The following is a 12,814-nucleotide window of genomic DNA, read 5'->3' as shown; positions in this document are numbered from 1 at the left end:
TCGCAGGCCACTAGAACAAATGGATAAATGCCCCTTTGTACATCAAGCATTACATTTAGCACACAGTACTTAGTTGCTTACAACTGTGTCTCCTTTTCCCCATCAGACAAAATATAAACTCCCTGTGGGAAGGGAGAATGTCTATCTCATCTTTTGTACTCCCAGAGCCTTGCATAGCCCCTTACAAATAGCAAGTGCTTCAAAGTTCATCTTTTAAGTGTTTAATGGTATCTAAATGTGCTCCCTCTTCTACCACGACCACTCCCTCGCCCCACCCACGCTGGTCCCTAGAAGGGACGATGAAGCACTCCCTTCCATGAGATTGCTAAAAATATCTGTGTTAAGCAGTGTTAAGATATCTGCGTTAAGTGTAAAAGACAGAGTCCGTATTTTAAAACTAAGGTCACAGTAAGGTTCCTAGGGAAAATTAATGCTCGGTTTCTCATATACCATTGATAAATGCCTACTTCCAACACACAGTGTTAACATCATAAAAATAATATGCCCCAACCTTAATAATAAAACATACATAATTTAAGTCGTAGAATTTAACTTACATATTTTAACTAAATCATTTTTACCTTATTGAAACTGAGGTGCCCTACTGCTATTGGGACAGTACAATATTAATACTTGAGGTTTTTGTTAATTTTGATTTCAGACATTGCAATTTCATTAGAAATTACTAAAATATACTGTTCTGCACTCAAGAACCCCTTTTATTATGCACCATCAATATTATTAATGTGAATTCTTCTATAGTAAAGTATTTTCTAGATACCTCTTAACTTTGGATTTTTTCTGGTTGACTTTCTTAATACCCAAATCCACATACGATTCAGTGAGTTCTATATTTAATTCTCCTTCTGAGTCACTTGGAAATATTCCTAGTTTTGCAGCAGATTCATAGAGAGAAATTTCATCTTTTAGTTCTTTTATTTCCTCCTAAAACACAAAAGTATTGCAAGTTATATTCATTATTTTTTATAAGAAGGAATCAGTCATTTTATTCTTCAAAATTCATCTTAATCATCAATAGAAGGCAGAAACACTTCTTCAAATGCATTTTTGGCATACATTAAAAATATAAAGGTAGCACATGTCAGGGTTTCAAGTAAGTCGAATGAACAAATGAATAAATGAATGAGAAAACAGATGTAAACAGCTTCTCTCACTCCTCCCTCACTTACGTTTTGTCCTCCACAAAAAGCCTCCCTTGAGCCGAGAAGCTGGTGGCAGCACACATTGGCTTACTGGAGTAGAGGACAGAGGAGACCGGTTTGCCAAGAAAGTGCTGCACTTTAGTCTGCCAGTGGTGAAAAGGCAAAAAATGCCTCTTTCCAGTGAAGGCAATACTGGAACTCTTCCTCCAGTGGAAAACGTTAAGTGGGTGCTGGAGGAGGATGTGAGAGAATGGCAGGTAACTTGTAGGTTTCCCACACCTGTAGATAAACTTATCTCTGGGACACCTCCAGAGATGAAAGGATAGGCCATGTGAAGGAAGGGGCTGGGCCCTGGCTCTGCAGTTGGACAGACCTGGGCCTGACTACCTAGATGTGTGGGTGAGGTTGTCAACAACTCCCATGGGCTGGACTGGAGACGGTCCAGCCACCTCTTTTATATAGAGAAAGCCAAGGCTCAGAAAGGTGATGTAACCAATGCCTAATTCAGTTACCCATGGAGTCTCTTTCAAGTGGCAACACTCACTTGCAAAGCCTTGTTCATGTTTTCACTCATAGCATGTGCCTTTTGTGCTTGCTGCATCTGGAGCTGGAGCTGAGCCACCTCCTGTACTGAGCCTGTGGGAGAAAGAATCATAGAACACACCAGATGTAAAGGGACAAAGTGCCTGTGACGTACAGAAGAACTTGAATCCACTGAGGCTACAGAAGGTGGAGCTCTGCTTTATTACCTTTTAACTACCTTTTTAGGAGCACAAAGGTATAGCTAGTAGGACCCAGAAGGCATAGGTCTGGTGCAGACATTTCCAAGATTTAGTATGGCTCCCCATAGGTCCTTGGGAAGTTGAAGACACAGGCTACTGTGACCTTGCCATGAATCAAATCAGCCACGTCTACAGACCTTAACACTCCACAAGTCCTTTAATAGGAGCAGAACATTCCAGCTCACAGAAAGCCAGAGCAAAAATTCTTTGGAATCCATTTCTACCGTCTAATAAGAAGACTACATCTTGCTGCCTTTCGCTTCTCTCTGAGTTCTTTTATTTCCACCACCCCACCTCCACATGTACAAGAAGCATATTGGTATTGTACTTTTGAAGCTCTAGTAACCTAATATTCTAAATGGTTAAAAGGTTCCCATTTAAAAAGGACTTTATTGGATTTCCTCAAAAGAAAATGAGCATCTGGAAAATGGTTAAGCAAAGTAATGATGGCATATAATGCAACAAAAGAAAATCATATTTTCAAAGTCTTTAATGGCAAGGGAAAAGGCTCAGTAAGTAATGCCATGTGAAACAAAAGGATACAAAACTGAACACAGAGGTGGGACCTAAATGGAGTATGATGAAAATTTTGCCTCCACCAAAATACACACACACACACACACACACACACACACACACACACACACACACACACATTTAGACAGTCTTTTCAACTTTTGAATAACCCACTCTTACATACATTGTATCAAGAGTCTGATTGACATCATATGCCAAGGTCTGACTTTCATATATCAGTTGATAAATAATCATTGAGCTATTTTCAGTGTGAGCTATTCACCAGCAAACCAGGCGGTTTTGTCTGTACAGTAGTGTTTGTATAAACATTTGATTATTTTATTGCATTTTACTCTCATATCATTTTATTAAATAAGAAATAAAAGTACTACTGAAAGTGATAGGAAGCATATGTCTCAAACTTAATACCATGAAGACCATACTAGAAATCTTAAGCGTGACAAAAACGTAACTTATGGGCTTCAACTGACCAGGTAAGCGGCTACTCCACTTAGAAGAAAAGAAAAATTAAAGAAGTTATATAAAAGGATAGAACTATATGATCAAAGATCGAGTTTAAAAGCAAAATATACTGCGATGAGGAGTGGCCCCCGCTCACCGCAACTAGAGAGAGCCCTCGCGCAGAAACGAAGACCCAACACAGCCAAAAATAAATAAATAAATTTATTTTTAAAAAAAAAGCAAAATATAGTGGGATTTCATAACCATTTTTAGCTTTCAGGTATAGAACCTATCTTATAACATATATTTTATTGTTCAATTTTTGCACATTCAGCTTTGATTTATTTTAAAATGTACTGTATACAGAAGCAGGGAACTGTCTATATGTGTGTGTTCATTTCACTTCAAGGAAATACATTTAAACACTAACAACAGTTATCTCTGGGTAGTAGGATCACTGGCTATTTTTATTTTCTACCTTATACGTGTCTGGGTTTTCCAAAGTATCTAATGGAAATACGCCACACCGCCATATGTATATACCAGTAACAATGTTAAAAAAAATTTTGTCACCGATGATCTTTTCTGTCTTTTCTGGATTGTTAGAGTAGCTCACGGATCCTACTGTGTTCTCTCCACGTATTTCTACTAGACTTCTGGGAGCCACCGCCCACGCAGACACCGACCTGAGTGCAACAAGTTGGCGCACTGCTTCTGGCTCTCCTCCAGGCTTCTCGTCAATCTGTTAATGATCTCGGTCTTTTCTAATTTGGTTGCTTCTTGATTCCTTTCCAGTTGTTTAACCTGATCTTTCAAATGACAGCAAATATCTTCCTAAACAGAAAAAGTGTCCAAGAAGTCATTTTCATGATCAGTTAGTTATTAAATATTAAACACTAACAGTTATGATCTTACATACTTGGATTTTAAGTCAAATATAAAATCATCACCTGGCAGGATCACCTCTTGTACAAGGTCAAGTGCACAGGACTGGGAGTCAGAAGAACACACTTATACGATCAAGTCATCAACTTCTCAGTCTGTTTTTTCTTCTGTAGTTATGCTAATGAAGGTTGAATTTGAACTTGATGGCTTCTAAAGTCTCTCTCTGCTCTATATTCACAAGGCACTGTTGTTCTAAAACTAGATTTTATTCAAGCCAAAGGAAATGTATTACATCCCTATTTGCATTTTACAGTCTCAGTATAAGTGTACGTATACATATTTAGGCAGACCACTTTGAACCATGGAATTTGTATCCCAAGTCAGCAAGGATACAGACAAACACATGGAAACTCACTCTATTCTGAACAGCCAAAAGCTCATTCTATTCTGAACAGCCAAAAATTATCTCTCCCTCTTCTGAACTTCTTTTAAACTTGATCTGTTTCTCTCATGTTTTTCTTTCTACCTTTTACATGTCTTATTTCTCTTAATAGTCTCTTTGAAGGTGTCTGTGCAGTGCCTTATACATAGGGAGTGCTACAAAAAAACACTTGAAAAATGTCAAAGAAAAACAGACAGGATAAATGTGTGAGTGTATGGAAATACATGGAAATATATAGAAAATCTAGAGCATGTATATAATATATTCAAATGTCTACAAAAAGAAAATGTGTTTGAAAGTAATGAGCCATGGGAATACCATTCCCAGGTAGAAGAAATCATCACCCCTCATTCAAAAAGGGCTACACAGGCTGACTTCCAAGCAAATAGCAGAGCATGTGAGAGGCAGAGAAGTAAATTAAGGTAATTGGCTGACGTTACCTGAAAAAGCCTGAGGAAAATAAGTAGTAAGAGGAACATCAAGAAAGGACTTTGAAGCAGAGAGAAGGCATTTGGGGCCTGATTTATAGCATAATCTAAAGCCCAGTAATGCCTTAAGGATACAAAGAGAAAATACACCTCATAAGGATACTACTAACAGTCTCCTTAAGCAGAGGAAAGGGACTCTGAAGTCTCCTCTTTTAGCTTAAAAATTCATGTGAATTTTGTATTCTATTTCATAATGTAGTCATGTTTGCTTTAAAGTTTTTCTACCAAATTTTTGAGCAAAATGAAGCTTCTGGAAACTGGTCCATGTTTATTCAACCGTGCAAACCTCTTGGCACACTGCTGCTGACTCCCAGGCCAGCTTGAAAAGCTTGGTTCTAAAGCACCAAAGTAACACGGCAAACACAACGAATGAGCTAATATTCATCACAGTGTGAATGTGTGTGCAAGAGGTGGGGGACAACTAACATTTATGTGCCAGGGAGGCCACAATAGCTTTTACAAGAGACTGAGAACTGGCCAAAAAAAGTTCAAGAAAAGGTAGTTACGAAAACCATTACAAAGAAGAGGCAGACCATTGCAATAATTTGACTATACGCAACAATCAATTAAGAGTTCCCTGGTGGCCTAGTGGGTTAGGATTCTGGGCTTTCACTGCCACGGCCCAGGTTCAATCCCTGGTCAAGAAACTAAGATCCCCACAAGCTACATGGCCAGGGACGGGGAAAGAAAGTGTCTTAGGCAACAATCAATTAAGCCACTCTGTTTCCTGTTGACAAGTTCAGGGAAACAGATTATACTCATGACACTATGCAATTTAAATATTAAGAAACAAAACAAAACAAATGGTTCCATCTTTTCCATGATTAGCCTGAGTGAGAACACTCAGTTCAAGACTGATAGAGAGGCAGACGTCTTTTAAGACTGAATGAGACAATTGTAGTGATAAAGAGATAATAGCTGAATCCACTAGAGCAAATAGAATTGAACAGATACGCAGTGCACAAAAAAAAAATAAAAAAAAAAAAAATAAGGATTAGGCTAGACTCACAGAGGTCTGTGGGAGTCTCTTAGCCAATAGGAAGTGTTTAAGTACATATAACATTTTTAAAAAGGTTAGAAAATAGACCAGGTGAAGGTCATAACATAGAAATCAAAGTCCATGACTTCACCAAAAGCTGAAGATTTCAAGAAGACCAGAATGAATAAAGGTTTTATACCATCGAGGAGATAATCAGAGATCTTAACCTGTATCAGGAGGAAGTACTACAGAAGACAGTTTGGACAGATGACCCCAGAGATCTTAGAATATGACACTTCTATGAATGGGAGAGACAGTTTGGAGGAGAGAGCCTATGAGATAGTTTGCTATTAGAGTTTGCTATTAGAGTTCTGTCAGTGAAGAAACACTACGAGCTGCGAGAAGCTCATTTCTTCTCATCTTCTCTGTCACACTAAAAAACCCAAGAGGAACTCAGCCAAAATAAAAAGAACTGCTATATGTTGAGGGTGTGTACAATCCTTTCTACCAGAAAAGCTGATGACTTAAGGAAAACATTAAATTAATAATATAATTTTACAAACCATGTTTTTCTCAAAATATACTAGTTACACAGAAATTCAAAAAAACACAATTATACGATGGATTGCTACTTCTCCCATTACATGGAATAAGGTAGTCGCTGTGTTGAGTTTTGTCTTTCAAAATATAATTAAATCTACATAAAACTTGTTTACATCCTGATGTTTAGCTGTTTTCAGTAAAAGTTTACTGAACAAATGAAATAATATGACTAGTTTACAATTATTGTCCTTTCCCTCCGAGAACAAGTTTTTCCCAAAGCAGTGATTTTCAACTTCTTGCAAGGGGACATGTGAACTTCTTGGAAAATCTGAATGAGCTCATGTGTCTTCTCAAAAAAACTGCATAAACTGACACCCAAGAGAAAATCATACCCACAATTTCAGAGGATTCATCAGCTCCTTGGGGCCTAGTCATGGACTGCCTTAGGAGATGCCAGGTTAAGACTCTCTTGTCACTAGCAAAACTTAACAGTGTGTGAACATCTACTCTGCTACACTGTCATACACATAGGTACACACTTGTGTGTGACTACATGAGAGCCACTCAGAACCCAGACATTAGCAAACTTATTCAAGTTCATCTGCTAAATCTCCCAGTTATTTCCTCGCTACTCTTTTTCAAGAGTTGTTTTATTCTCCTCTGTAGCCTGCTGAGTGGAGTAGAGCAGGAAAAGGCTTATCTACAAGGGAAATATTTTGCTCCTCTTCAATAACTTTGATAAAGAAAAAGAGGGCAAGGGGCACTATGTATGTATAGTTACCAGTTATTGTAAGAAAATCTAAATCAACCGTCTCTCGTGCATTTTTCTGATTACAGGCAGCCATCTCCCGAGCTCTCGGTTGATCTTTACAGCACCTCTCCAGTCAGGAATCTCAATTTGGATTCAGAGATAATATGAATTGACCTTTCATTAAAAATACTGCTGAAGATGTAGAGAATGGACTTGAGGACACGAGGAGGGGGAAGGGTAAGCTGGGACGAAGTGAGAGAGTGGCATGGACATATATACACTACCAAATGTAAAACAGATAGCTAGTGGGAAGCAGCCGCATAGCACAGGGAGATAAGCTAGGTGCTTTGTGACCACCTAGAGGGGTGGGATAGGGAGGGTGGGAGGGAGACAAAAGAGGGAGAAGATATGGGGATATATGTATATGTATAGCTGATTCACTTTGTTATAAAGCAGAAACTAACACACCACTGTAAAGCAATTATACTCCAAGAAAGATGTTAAAAAAAAAAAAAAAATACTGCTGAGCCAACTGATAGCAAATTGACAGCACAAAAGGGATACCAGAAGAAACATTCCCAGAAAGGAAAAACCCTAGGCACTTTGGAATCACCACTTTGCAAAGCAGTTATACAACTATATGCAGAAGCTAACATCAGTGCTATGCTCTGGTCCATTTAAAAAAGAAAAAAGAAAAGAAAAAAGAAAAATCACTCACAGAATGCAACAGTGGAAAAGACCTTAATCAATAACTTCAACGTATGGTTCAGGGGTCTGAAGCCCAGTCAGCACAGAATTAAAACTTCGTTCTGTCTAGGGTTCTAGTCTAGGGTTCTTCTACTGAGGGGTTGGGGGAGGTGAGAAAAGAGAATGGAGCAGGCACAGGGGTTGAACACACTAGGAACTGCTCCCAGCCTGCCCGTGTGTAATTGTGCCCACGTCAGCAGAGAATGGAGAGATCCTCAACCCAGCATGGAAAAGCCGCCAGACTCCACTCCTCTCGTCACGCAAGGAGGCACCACTCTCCCCGTCCAACTTGCATGCTGCTACCCAAACACAGACAAGCTTAGTAAAACCATATCTCAAATTCCACTTGTTTAAAAGATTATATAAAGTAGACTTAATAATTTGTCACAGGCTTTGTCTTTCCCCACCCGTATATATCCTTCACACTGATCAAATTCACAATATTTTTCTATATAAAAAGAATAAAAAAACCTTATGTAGGAAAATAAGTCTAATAAAAACATAAACACATATGAAAGTAAAATAAAATGAAATGGTATACAATTATTATTGCCAATAACACAATCTTATATAGCTCTACCTAAATCATGGAAAAATTTAGAGTCAGCTGTATAAATAAGAAAGAACAACCCAAATCAGTGTGAATTTTAAGTGTGGTGGGATTTTCCAGACCCTCACATCTTATTATTCTTCTCTTCTTTCCTTGGGTTAAATTAATTCTGAAATTACATTGAGAAAAATGATCTCTGAAATGTTATTCATTCAACTGATTCCCTGGGGTTTTGGAGCACAAGCAAACCCACTATCTGACTCACCCTCAGCTTACAACATTTTATTCTCTTTGGGGCAAAGATAAAATAAAAACTGTGAAATATGCTCGAGTTTCATATCTAAATGGTTTTAGATCAGAATCTCTTCCCTATTGATTACACTATTCTCCAAATTAACTCTTCTCCCAAGATCTAGACAATCTTTATTGACAGGTTAATAACGAAAACACTGGGAGACCCAAGAAAAGCCTTCTCCTCCTGGTTAGCTCCCAGGACAACCTCTCAAGTCCAGGCCAGCTCCCAGACACTCCTTCCTTTCAGTCCGGATTTTTCTAGGTCATATGAACAATATGCACAAATACTCGACAAATGAAGAACTAGCAATGTGAGAACTGAGAAAGTACTAACCAATCCTGTAAGAGGAAGGATTTCCAATAGTATGTCTTGAAGGCATATTCATAGATAAAAACTCTTTGGGCTTTTAAATTATACTCATACACCTACTGCAAACATGCAGCATTTCTATATGATGAATTGCAGAATGTCAGTTATAAAAAATAACCAGCTTTACTTGTTTATAACAGTTGCTCATTTCAAATCATCCCAACCTGTTCTTTAAGTGCAGCAACTGTAGCATCCAATTTCCTTTGCAAGGACAGCACTTGCTCTTCATACTTCTTTGTGAGGCCCATAACAATGCTCTCGTGCTGTTCCCTCGCACGCTGAAGTGATTCCGAACGATGCAGGTCCAGCAGCTGCTGCTTCAGGCTGTCCAGAGCCATTTCAGTTGTTCTGGACTTCTTAATCATCTAGTAAATACACACAGGACACCTATGTTTACGGTATTTCGACTCTGTGCTCTCTTTATGAATTTGAACTCTAAAAATCAACCACGCTTAATTAAATGAAAGTAGAGAAGAAAGGGTCTCCCCATGGTGGCTCTAGTTCCTTAAGACTTCCCTAGCTGGGACCCACCAGGCCCATGATTGCTGGAAACATTATTCACAGAGAAAAAAAAATCTGTAGTTGTTCGAGGACAGTGAAAGAGGATTTTGCGCAACATGATGGCAACATAGGTACCAGGCAAGTAATCTGCTGCTTCTATACTGGTCCCAGTGCTGTCTGCATCCCTCTTTGCTCCAAGTGTAGGGGGAAATCCAATTGTTAGGTCATAGAAAAATGACAGCTGTTTCTTGAGAGACTGATGAAACCTGTCAATGGTCACTTACTAAAAAGAAAGTTTTGAAAACTGTAACTGTAGAGTTGTTATGAAATAATTGTATAGAAGGTTAAATAATGGCTCCCAAAAGATGCCCATGTCCTAACCCCTGAAACCTGTGAATATGTTATGTTACATGGCAAGGGGAAATTAAGGTTGTGACTGAATTAAAGTTGCTAATCAGATGACCTTAAAATAAGGAGATTGTCCTGGATTACTAGGGTGGACCCAACATACACAGAAGGGTCCTTAAATGAGGAAAACCGAGGCAGAAAAGTCAGAAGCAGTAACTTCTGGCTCTGGAGATGGAAATGGGCCATACACCAAGGAATGCAGGTGGCCTCTAGAAGCTGGAAAAGGCAAAAAAAAAAAAAAAAAAAAATGTATTCTCCCCTAGAGCCTCCAGATAGCAACACAGCGCTACTGACACCTTGATTTTAGGCCAATGAGATCCACGTCCGACTTCTGACCTTCTGCCTGTAAGGTAATAAATTTGTGCTGTTTTAAGTCACTAAGTTTTTGGTGATCTGTTACAGCAGCAATAGAAAACTAATACACTTGGTGATTCTGTTGCTTTTTTAATTTATGCTACTTTATTTTTTATAAATGCAATTTCTAACTTAAAAAAGATTATCAAAAGATTATGTACGTTATGACATAAAAGCAATTCAACCCTTTAATAACTACTATTTTTCAAAAAGTTTAAAATGATGATAATCTATATTACACACAAAAATTAAAATCTCAAATGAGGCCTCTTCTTCATTCTGTTCCAGAGATTGCCTATTTATCCAAATACCACTTTAACTGCTTAAGACATTCATTCATTTGTTCAGTAAATAATGTGGACACTTTGTGCCAGGCAGCGTTCCAAACACTTAAGGACATGATCACAAGACAGCCAAGGTCTAAAGTCCTACTACTTTCTGGTGAGAAAAGACAGACAATAACAAGTAAACAAAAGAGATAATTTCAGATATTTTTAAAATAGAGTAATAAAATACGACACAATGAAGGGGAGTGAGAATGTGAAGCAATAGGCTACTTCAGATGTAAGGTGGATGGGAAGTCCTCTCTGTTTTTAGCTGAGAGCTTAAGGACGAGAAGAAACCAGACATGAGACAACATTCTTTAACCTTTTCCATTTAACCATCCTCAGAACTAGCCACAGATCTCATCTAAAACCAAGTCACTTTCATTTTTAACCACCAAAATGGTATTACTCTCATGAATCACCCACCACCAGGCTTGGTTACCAATGACTTGTGACTATTTCCCACAGTCAAATGGCCACCCATCTCATTAATCAAAGAATGTGCCACCCCTTTAAAGGCAAGTCTGTTGGGGTCAGAAAATTTAGGTTCTGATGCTTTGTCAGTAACTGGCTTTGTAGTCCTGGAAAAGTAATTTGACCTCTCCAAGACTTGGTTAACCATCCATAAAATGGTAAATACAATGCCTCACTAATCAAAATCCCAACAAGAATTTTTATAAAGCATGAGAAGTTGATTTGCAAGATCTAGACGAAAAAATGTGAAAAAGAGCTACTAAATATTTTAAGAATAGTAAGGGTAGCCCTTGTTTACCAAATTCCAAAACACAACATAAAGCTATATTCATGATAGTATCAGAGCAAGAACAGAGAAACATAAGGAAAAAAAAAATACACAGGTTAGGTCAGTTTCGAACACTGTACTGACCACCTATTATGTGCCAGGCAGTGGGCTTATGGTGGGGCTACTAAGATGAGGGCCACCCATTCTTGCCTTCAAGATGTTCTAGGTCTGTTATAACAGATGTGATCATGTGGCTTGGGGAAGAAAACAGGAAAGACGTAGGAAAAGAAAACCCTTGAGCATGGGCTTGTTGATGAAATAGCAGTGCATTGAGGAAAGGGCATTCCAGAGACAGGAGACAGCACATACGAGTACATAAAAACAACAGACAGACTGTTGAGTTTGAGGAGAGTTTGAGAAGAGTAAGAGAAGAGAAAGGGAAGGATCAGACAGTCATCTCGACACCATACTTCACCCCACAAGTAAAGCAGGGTCATTGAAAGGCTTTAAGCAAGGGAAAGACATAACTACAACTGTACTTTAGAAAGACTACTCAGATGGCCAGATGAAAGAGTTAGGAGAAGGGGTAAAACATTACAGACTAGTTAAGAGACTTTTGCAAAAATGGTAAAATCCTGAATTAGGGACACGTAGACAGAAATGAGGAGACCCAACAGAACATAGTGGCTGACTGGACGAAGGGGAGCAGAGGAGCTGAGGTCTCCCCGTCCCCCGATTTCTGGTGTATAGATGACTAGGTGGATGGGAGACCCATTCCTCCAAGGAAAGGGAAAGGAATGTAGGCTCATGGTAGAAGAAGGTGTAAACTTTGAAGTTCTAAATTCAGTCCCACAATACCAAACGTTAAGTAACTAACATTTCATTGTAAGAAACAACTGTTGGGGCTTCCCTGGTGGCACAGTGGTTGAGAGTCCGCCTGCCAATGCAGGGGACACGGGTTTGAGCCCTGGTCTGGGAAGATCCCACATGCCGTGGAGCAACTGGGCCCGTGAGCCACAACTACTGAGCCTGCGCGTCTGGAGCCTGTGCTCCGCAACAAGAGAGGCCGCGATAGTGAGAGGCCCGCGCACCGCGATGAAGAGTGGCCCCCGCTTGCCGCAACTAGAGAAAGCCCTCGCACAGAAACGAAGACCCAACACAGCCAAAAATAAATAAATAAATTTATTAAAAAAAAAAAAAAGGAAACAACTGTTTACCATAAGTAATGAAGATCAAATATTTACCTGTTCTTCATTGACTTTTAATGCTTGTATTTGGGTCTCCAGTGCTTTTATTTGTGCTTCAAGCTGAATTTCTCTTTCTTTTCCATTCTGAAAGAGTTTCTGTGATTCTCGAAGGCTGAGGGCCAAACCATCCTTTTCATCTAGAGTATTTAAAAATTTTACATAAATAATATGTTACCGTAGAGGGACCCTAATTGTCACAATCTCTATCAAATATCAGATCTATATCACATAAATGTTGTAGTATTTAATTCAATTCATATAATG

General features: G+C 38.8%; 1 protein-coding gene across 7 annotated transcripts in view; it reads right to left on the bottom strand.

Moving 5' to 3' along the window:
• The window catches only part of CEP152 (centrosomal protein 152), a 97,240-nt gene that overhangs the window by 56,933 nt on the left and 27,493 nt on the right, over window positions 1-12,814 (bottom strand). For all 7 annotated transcript variants that reach the window (XM_057544595.1, XM_057544597.1, XM_057544598.1 and 4 more), the window contains exons 8-12: window positions 12,548-12,687; window positions 9,137-9,337; window positions 3,610-3,757; window positions 1,708-1,799; window positions 782-945 (exon numbers count right to left, since the gene is read on the bottom strand). In XM_057544595.1, the coding sequence (XP_057400578.1) occupies window positions 782-945; window positions 1,708-1,799; window positions 3,610-3,757; window positions 9,137-9,337; window positions 12,548-12,687 (745 nt within the window). The remainder of the gene's footprint in view (window positions 1-781; window positions 946-1,707; window positions 1,800-3,609; window positions 3,758-9,136; window positions 9,338-12,547; window positions 12,688-12,814) is intronic.

This window comes from Balaenoptera acutorostrata, chromosome 3, assembly GCF_949987535.1.
Source record: "Balaenoptera acutorostrata chromosome 3, mBalAcu1.1, whole genome shotgun sequence".
NCBI classification, from domain to species: domain Eukaryota; kingdom Metazoa; phylum Chordata; class Mammalia; order Artiodactyla; family Balaenopteridae; genus Balaenoptera; species Balaenoptera acutorostrata.
The sequence above is the reverse complement of the archived record's forward strand: the minus strand, read 5'-3'. Positions and strand labels throughout refer to the sequence as shown.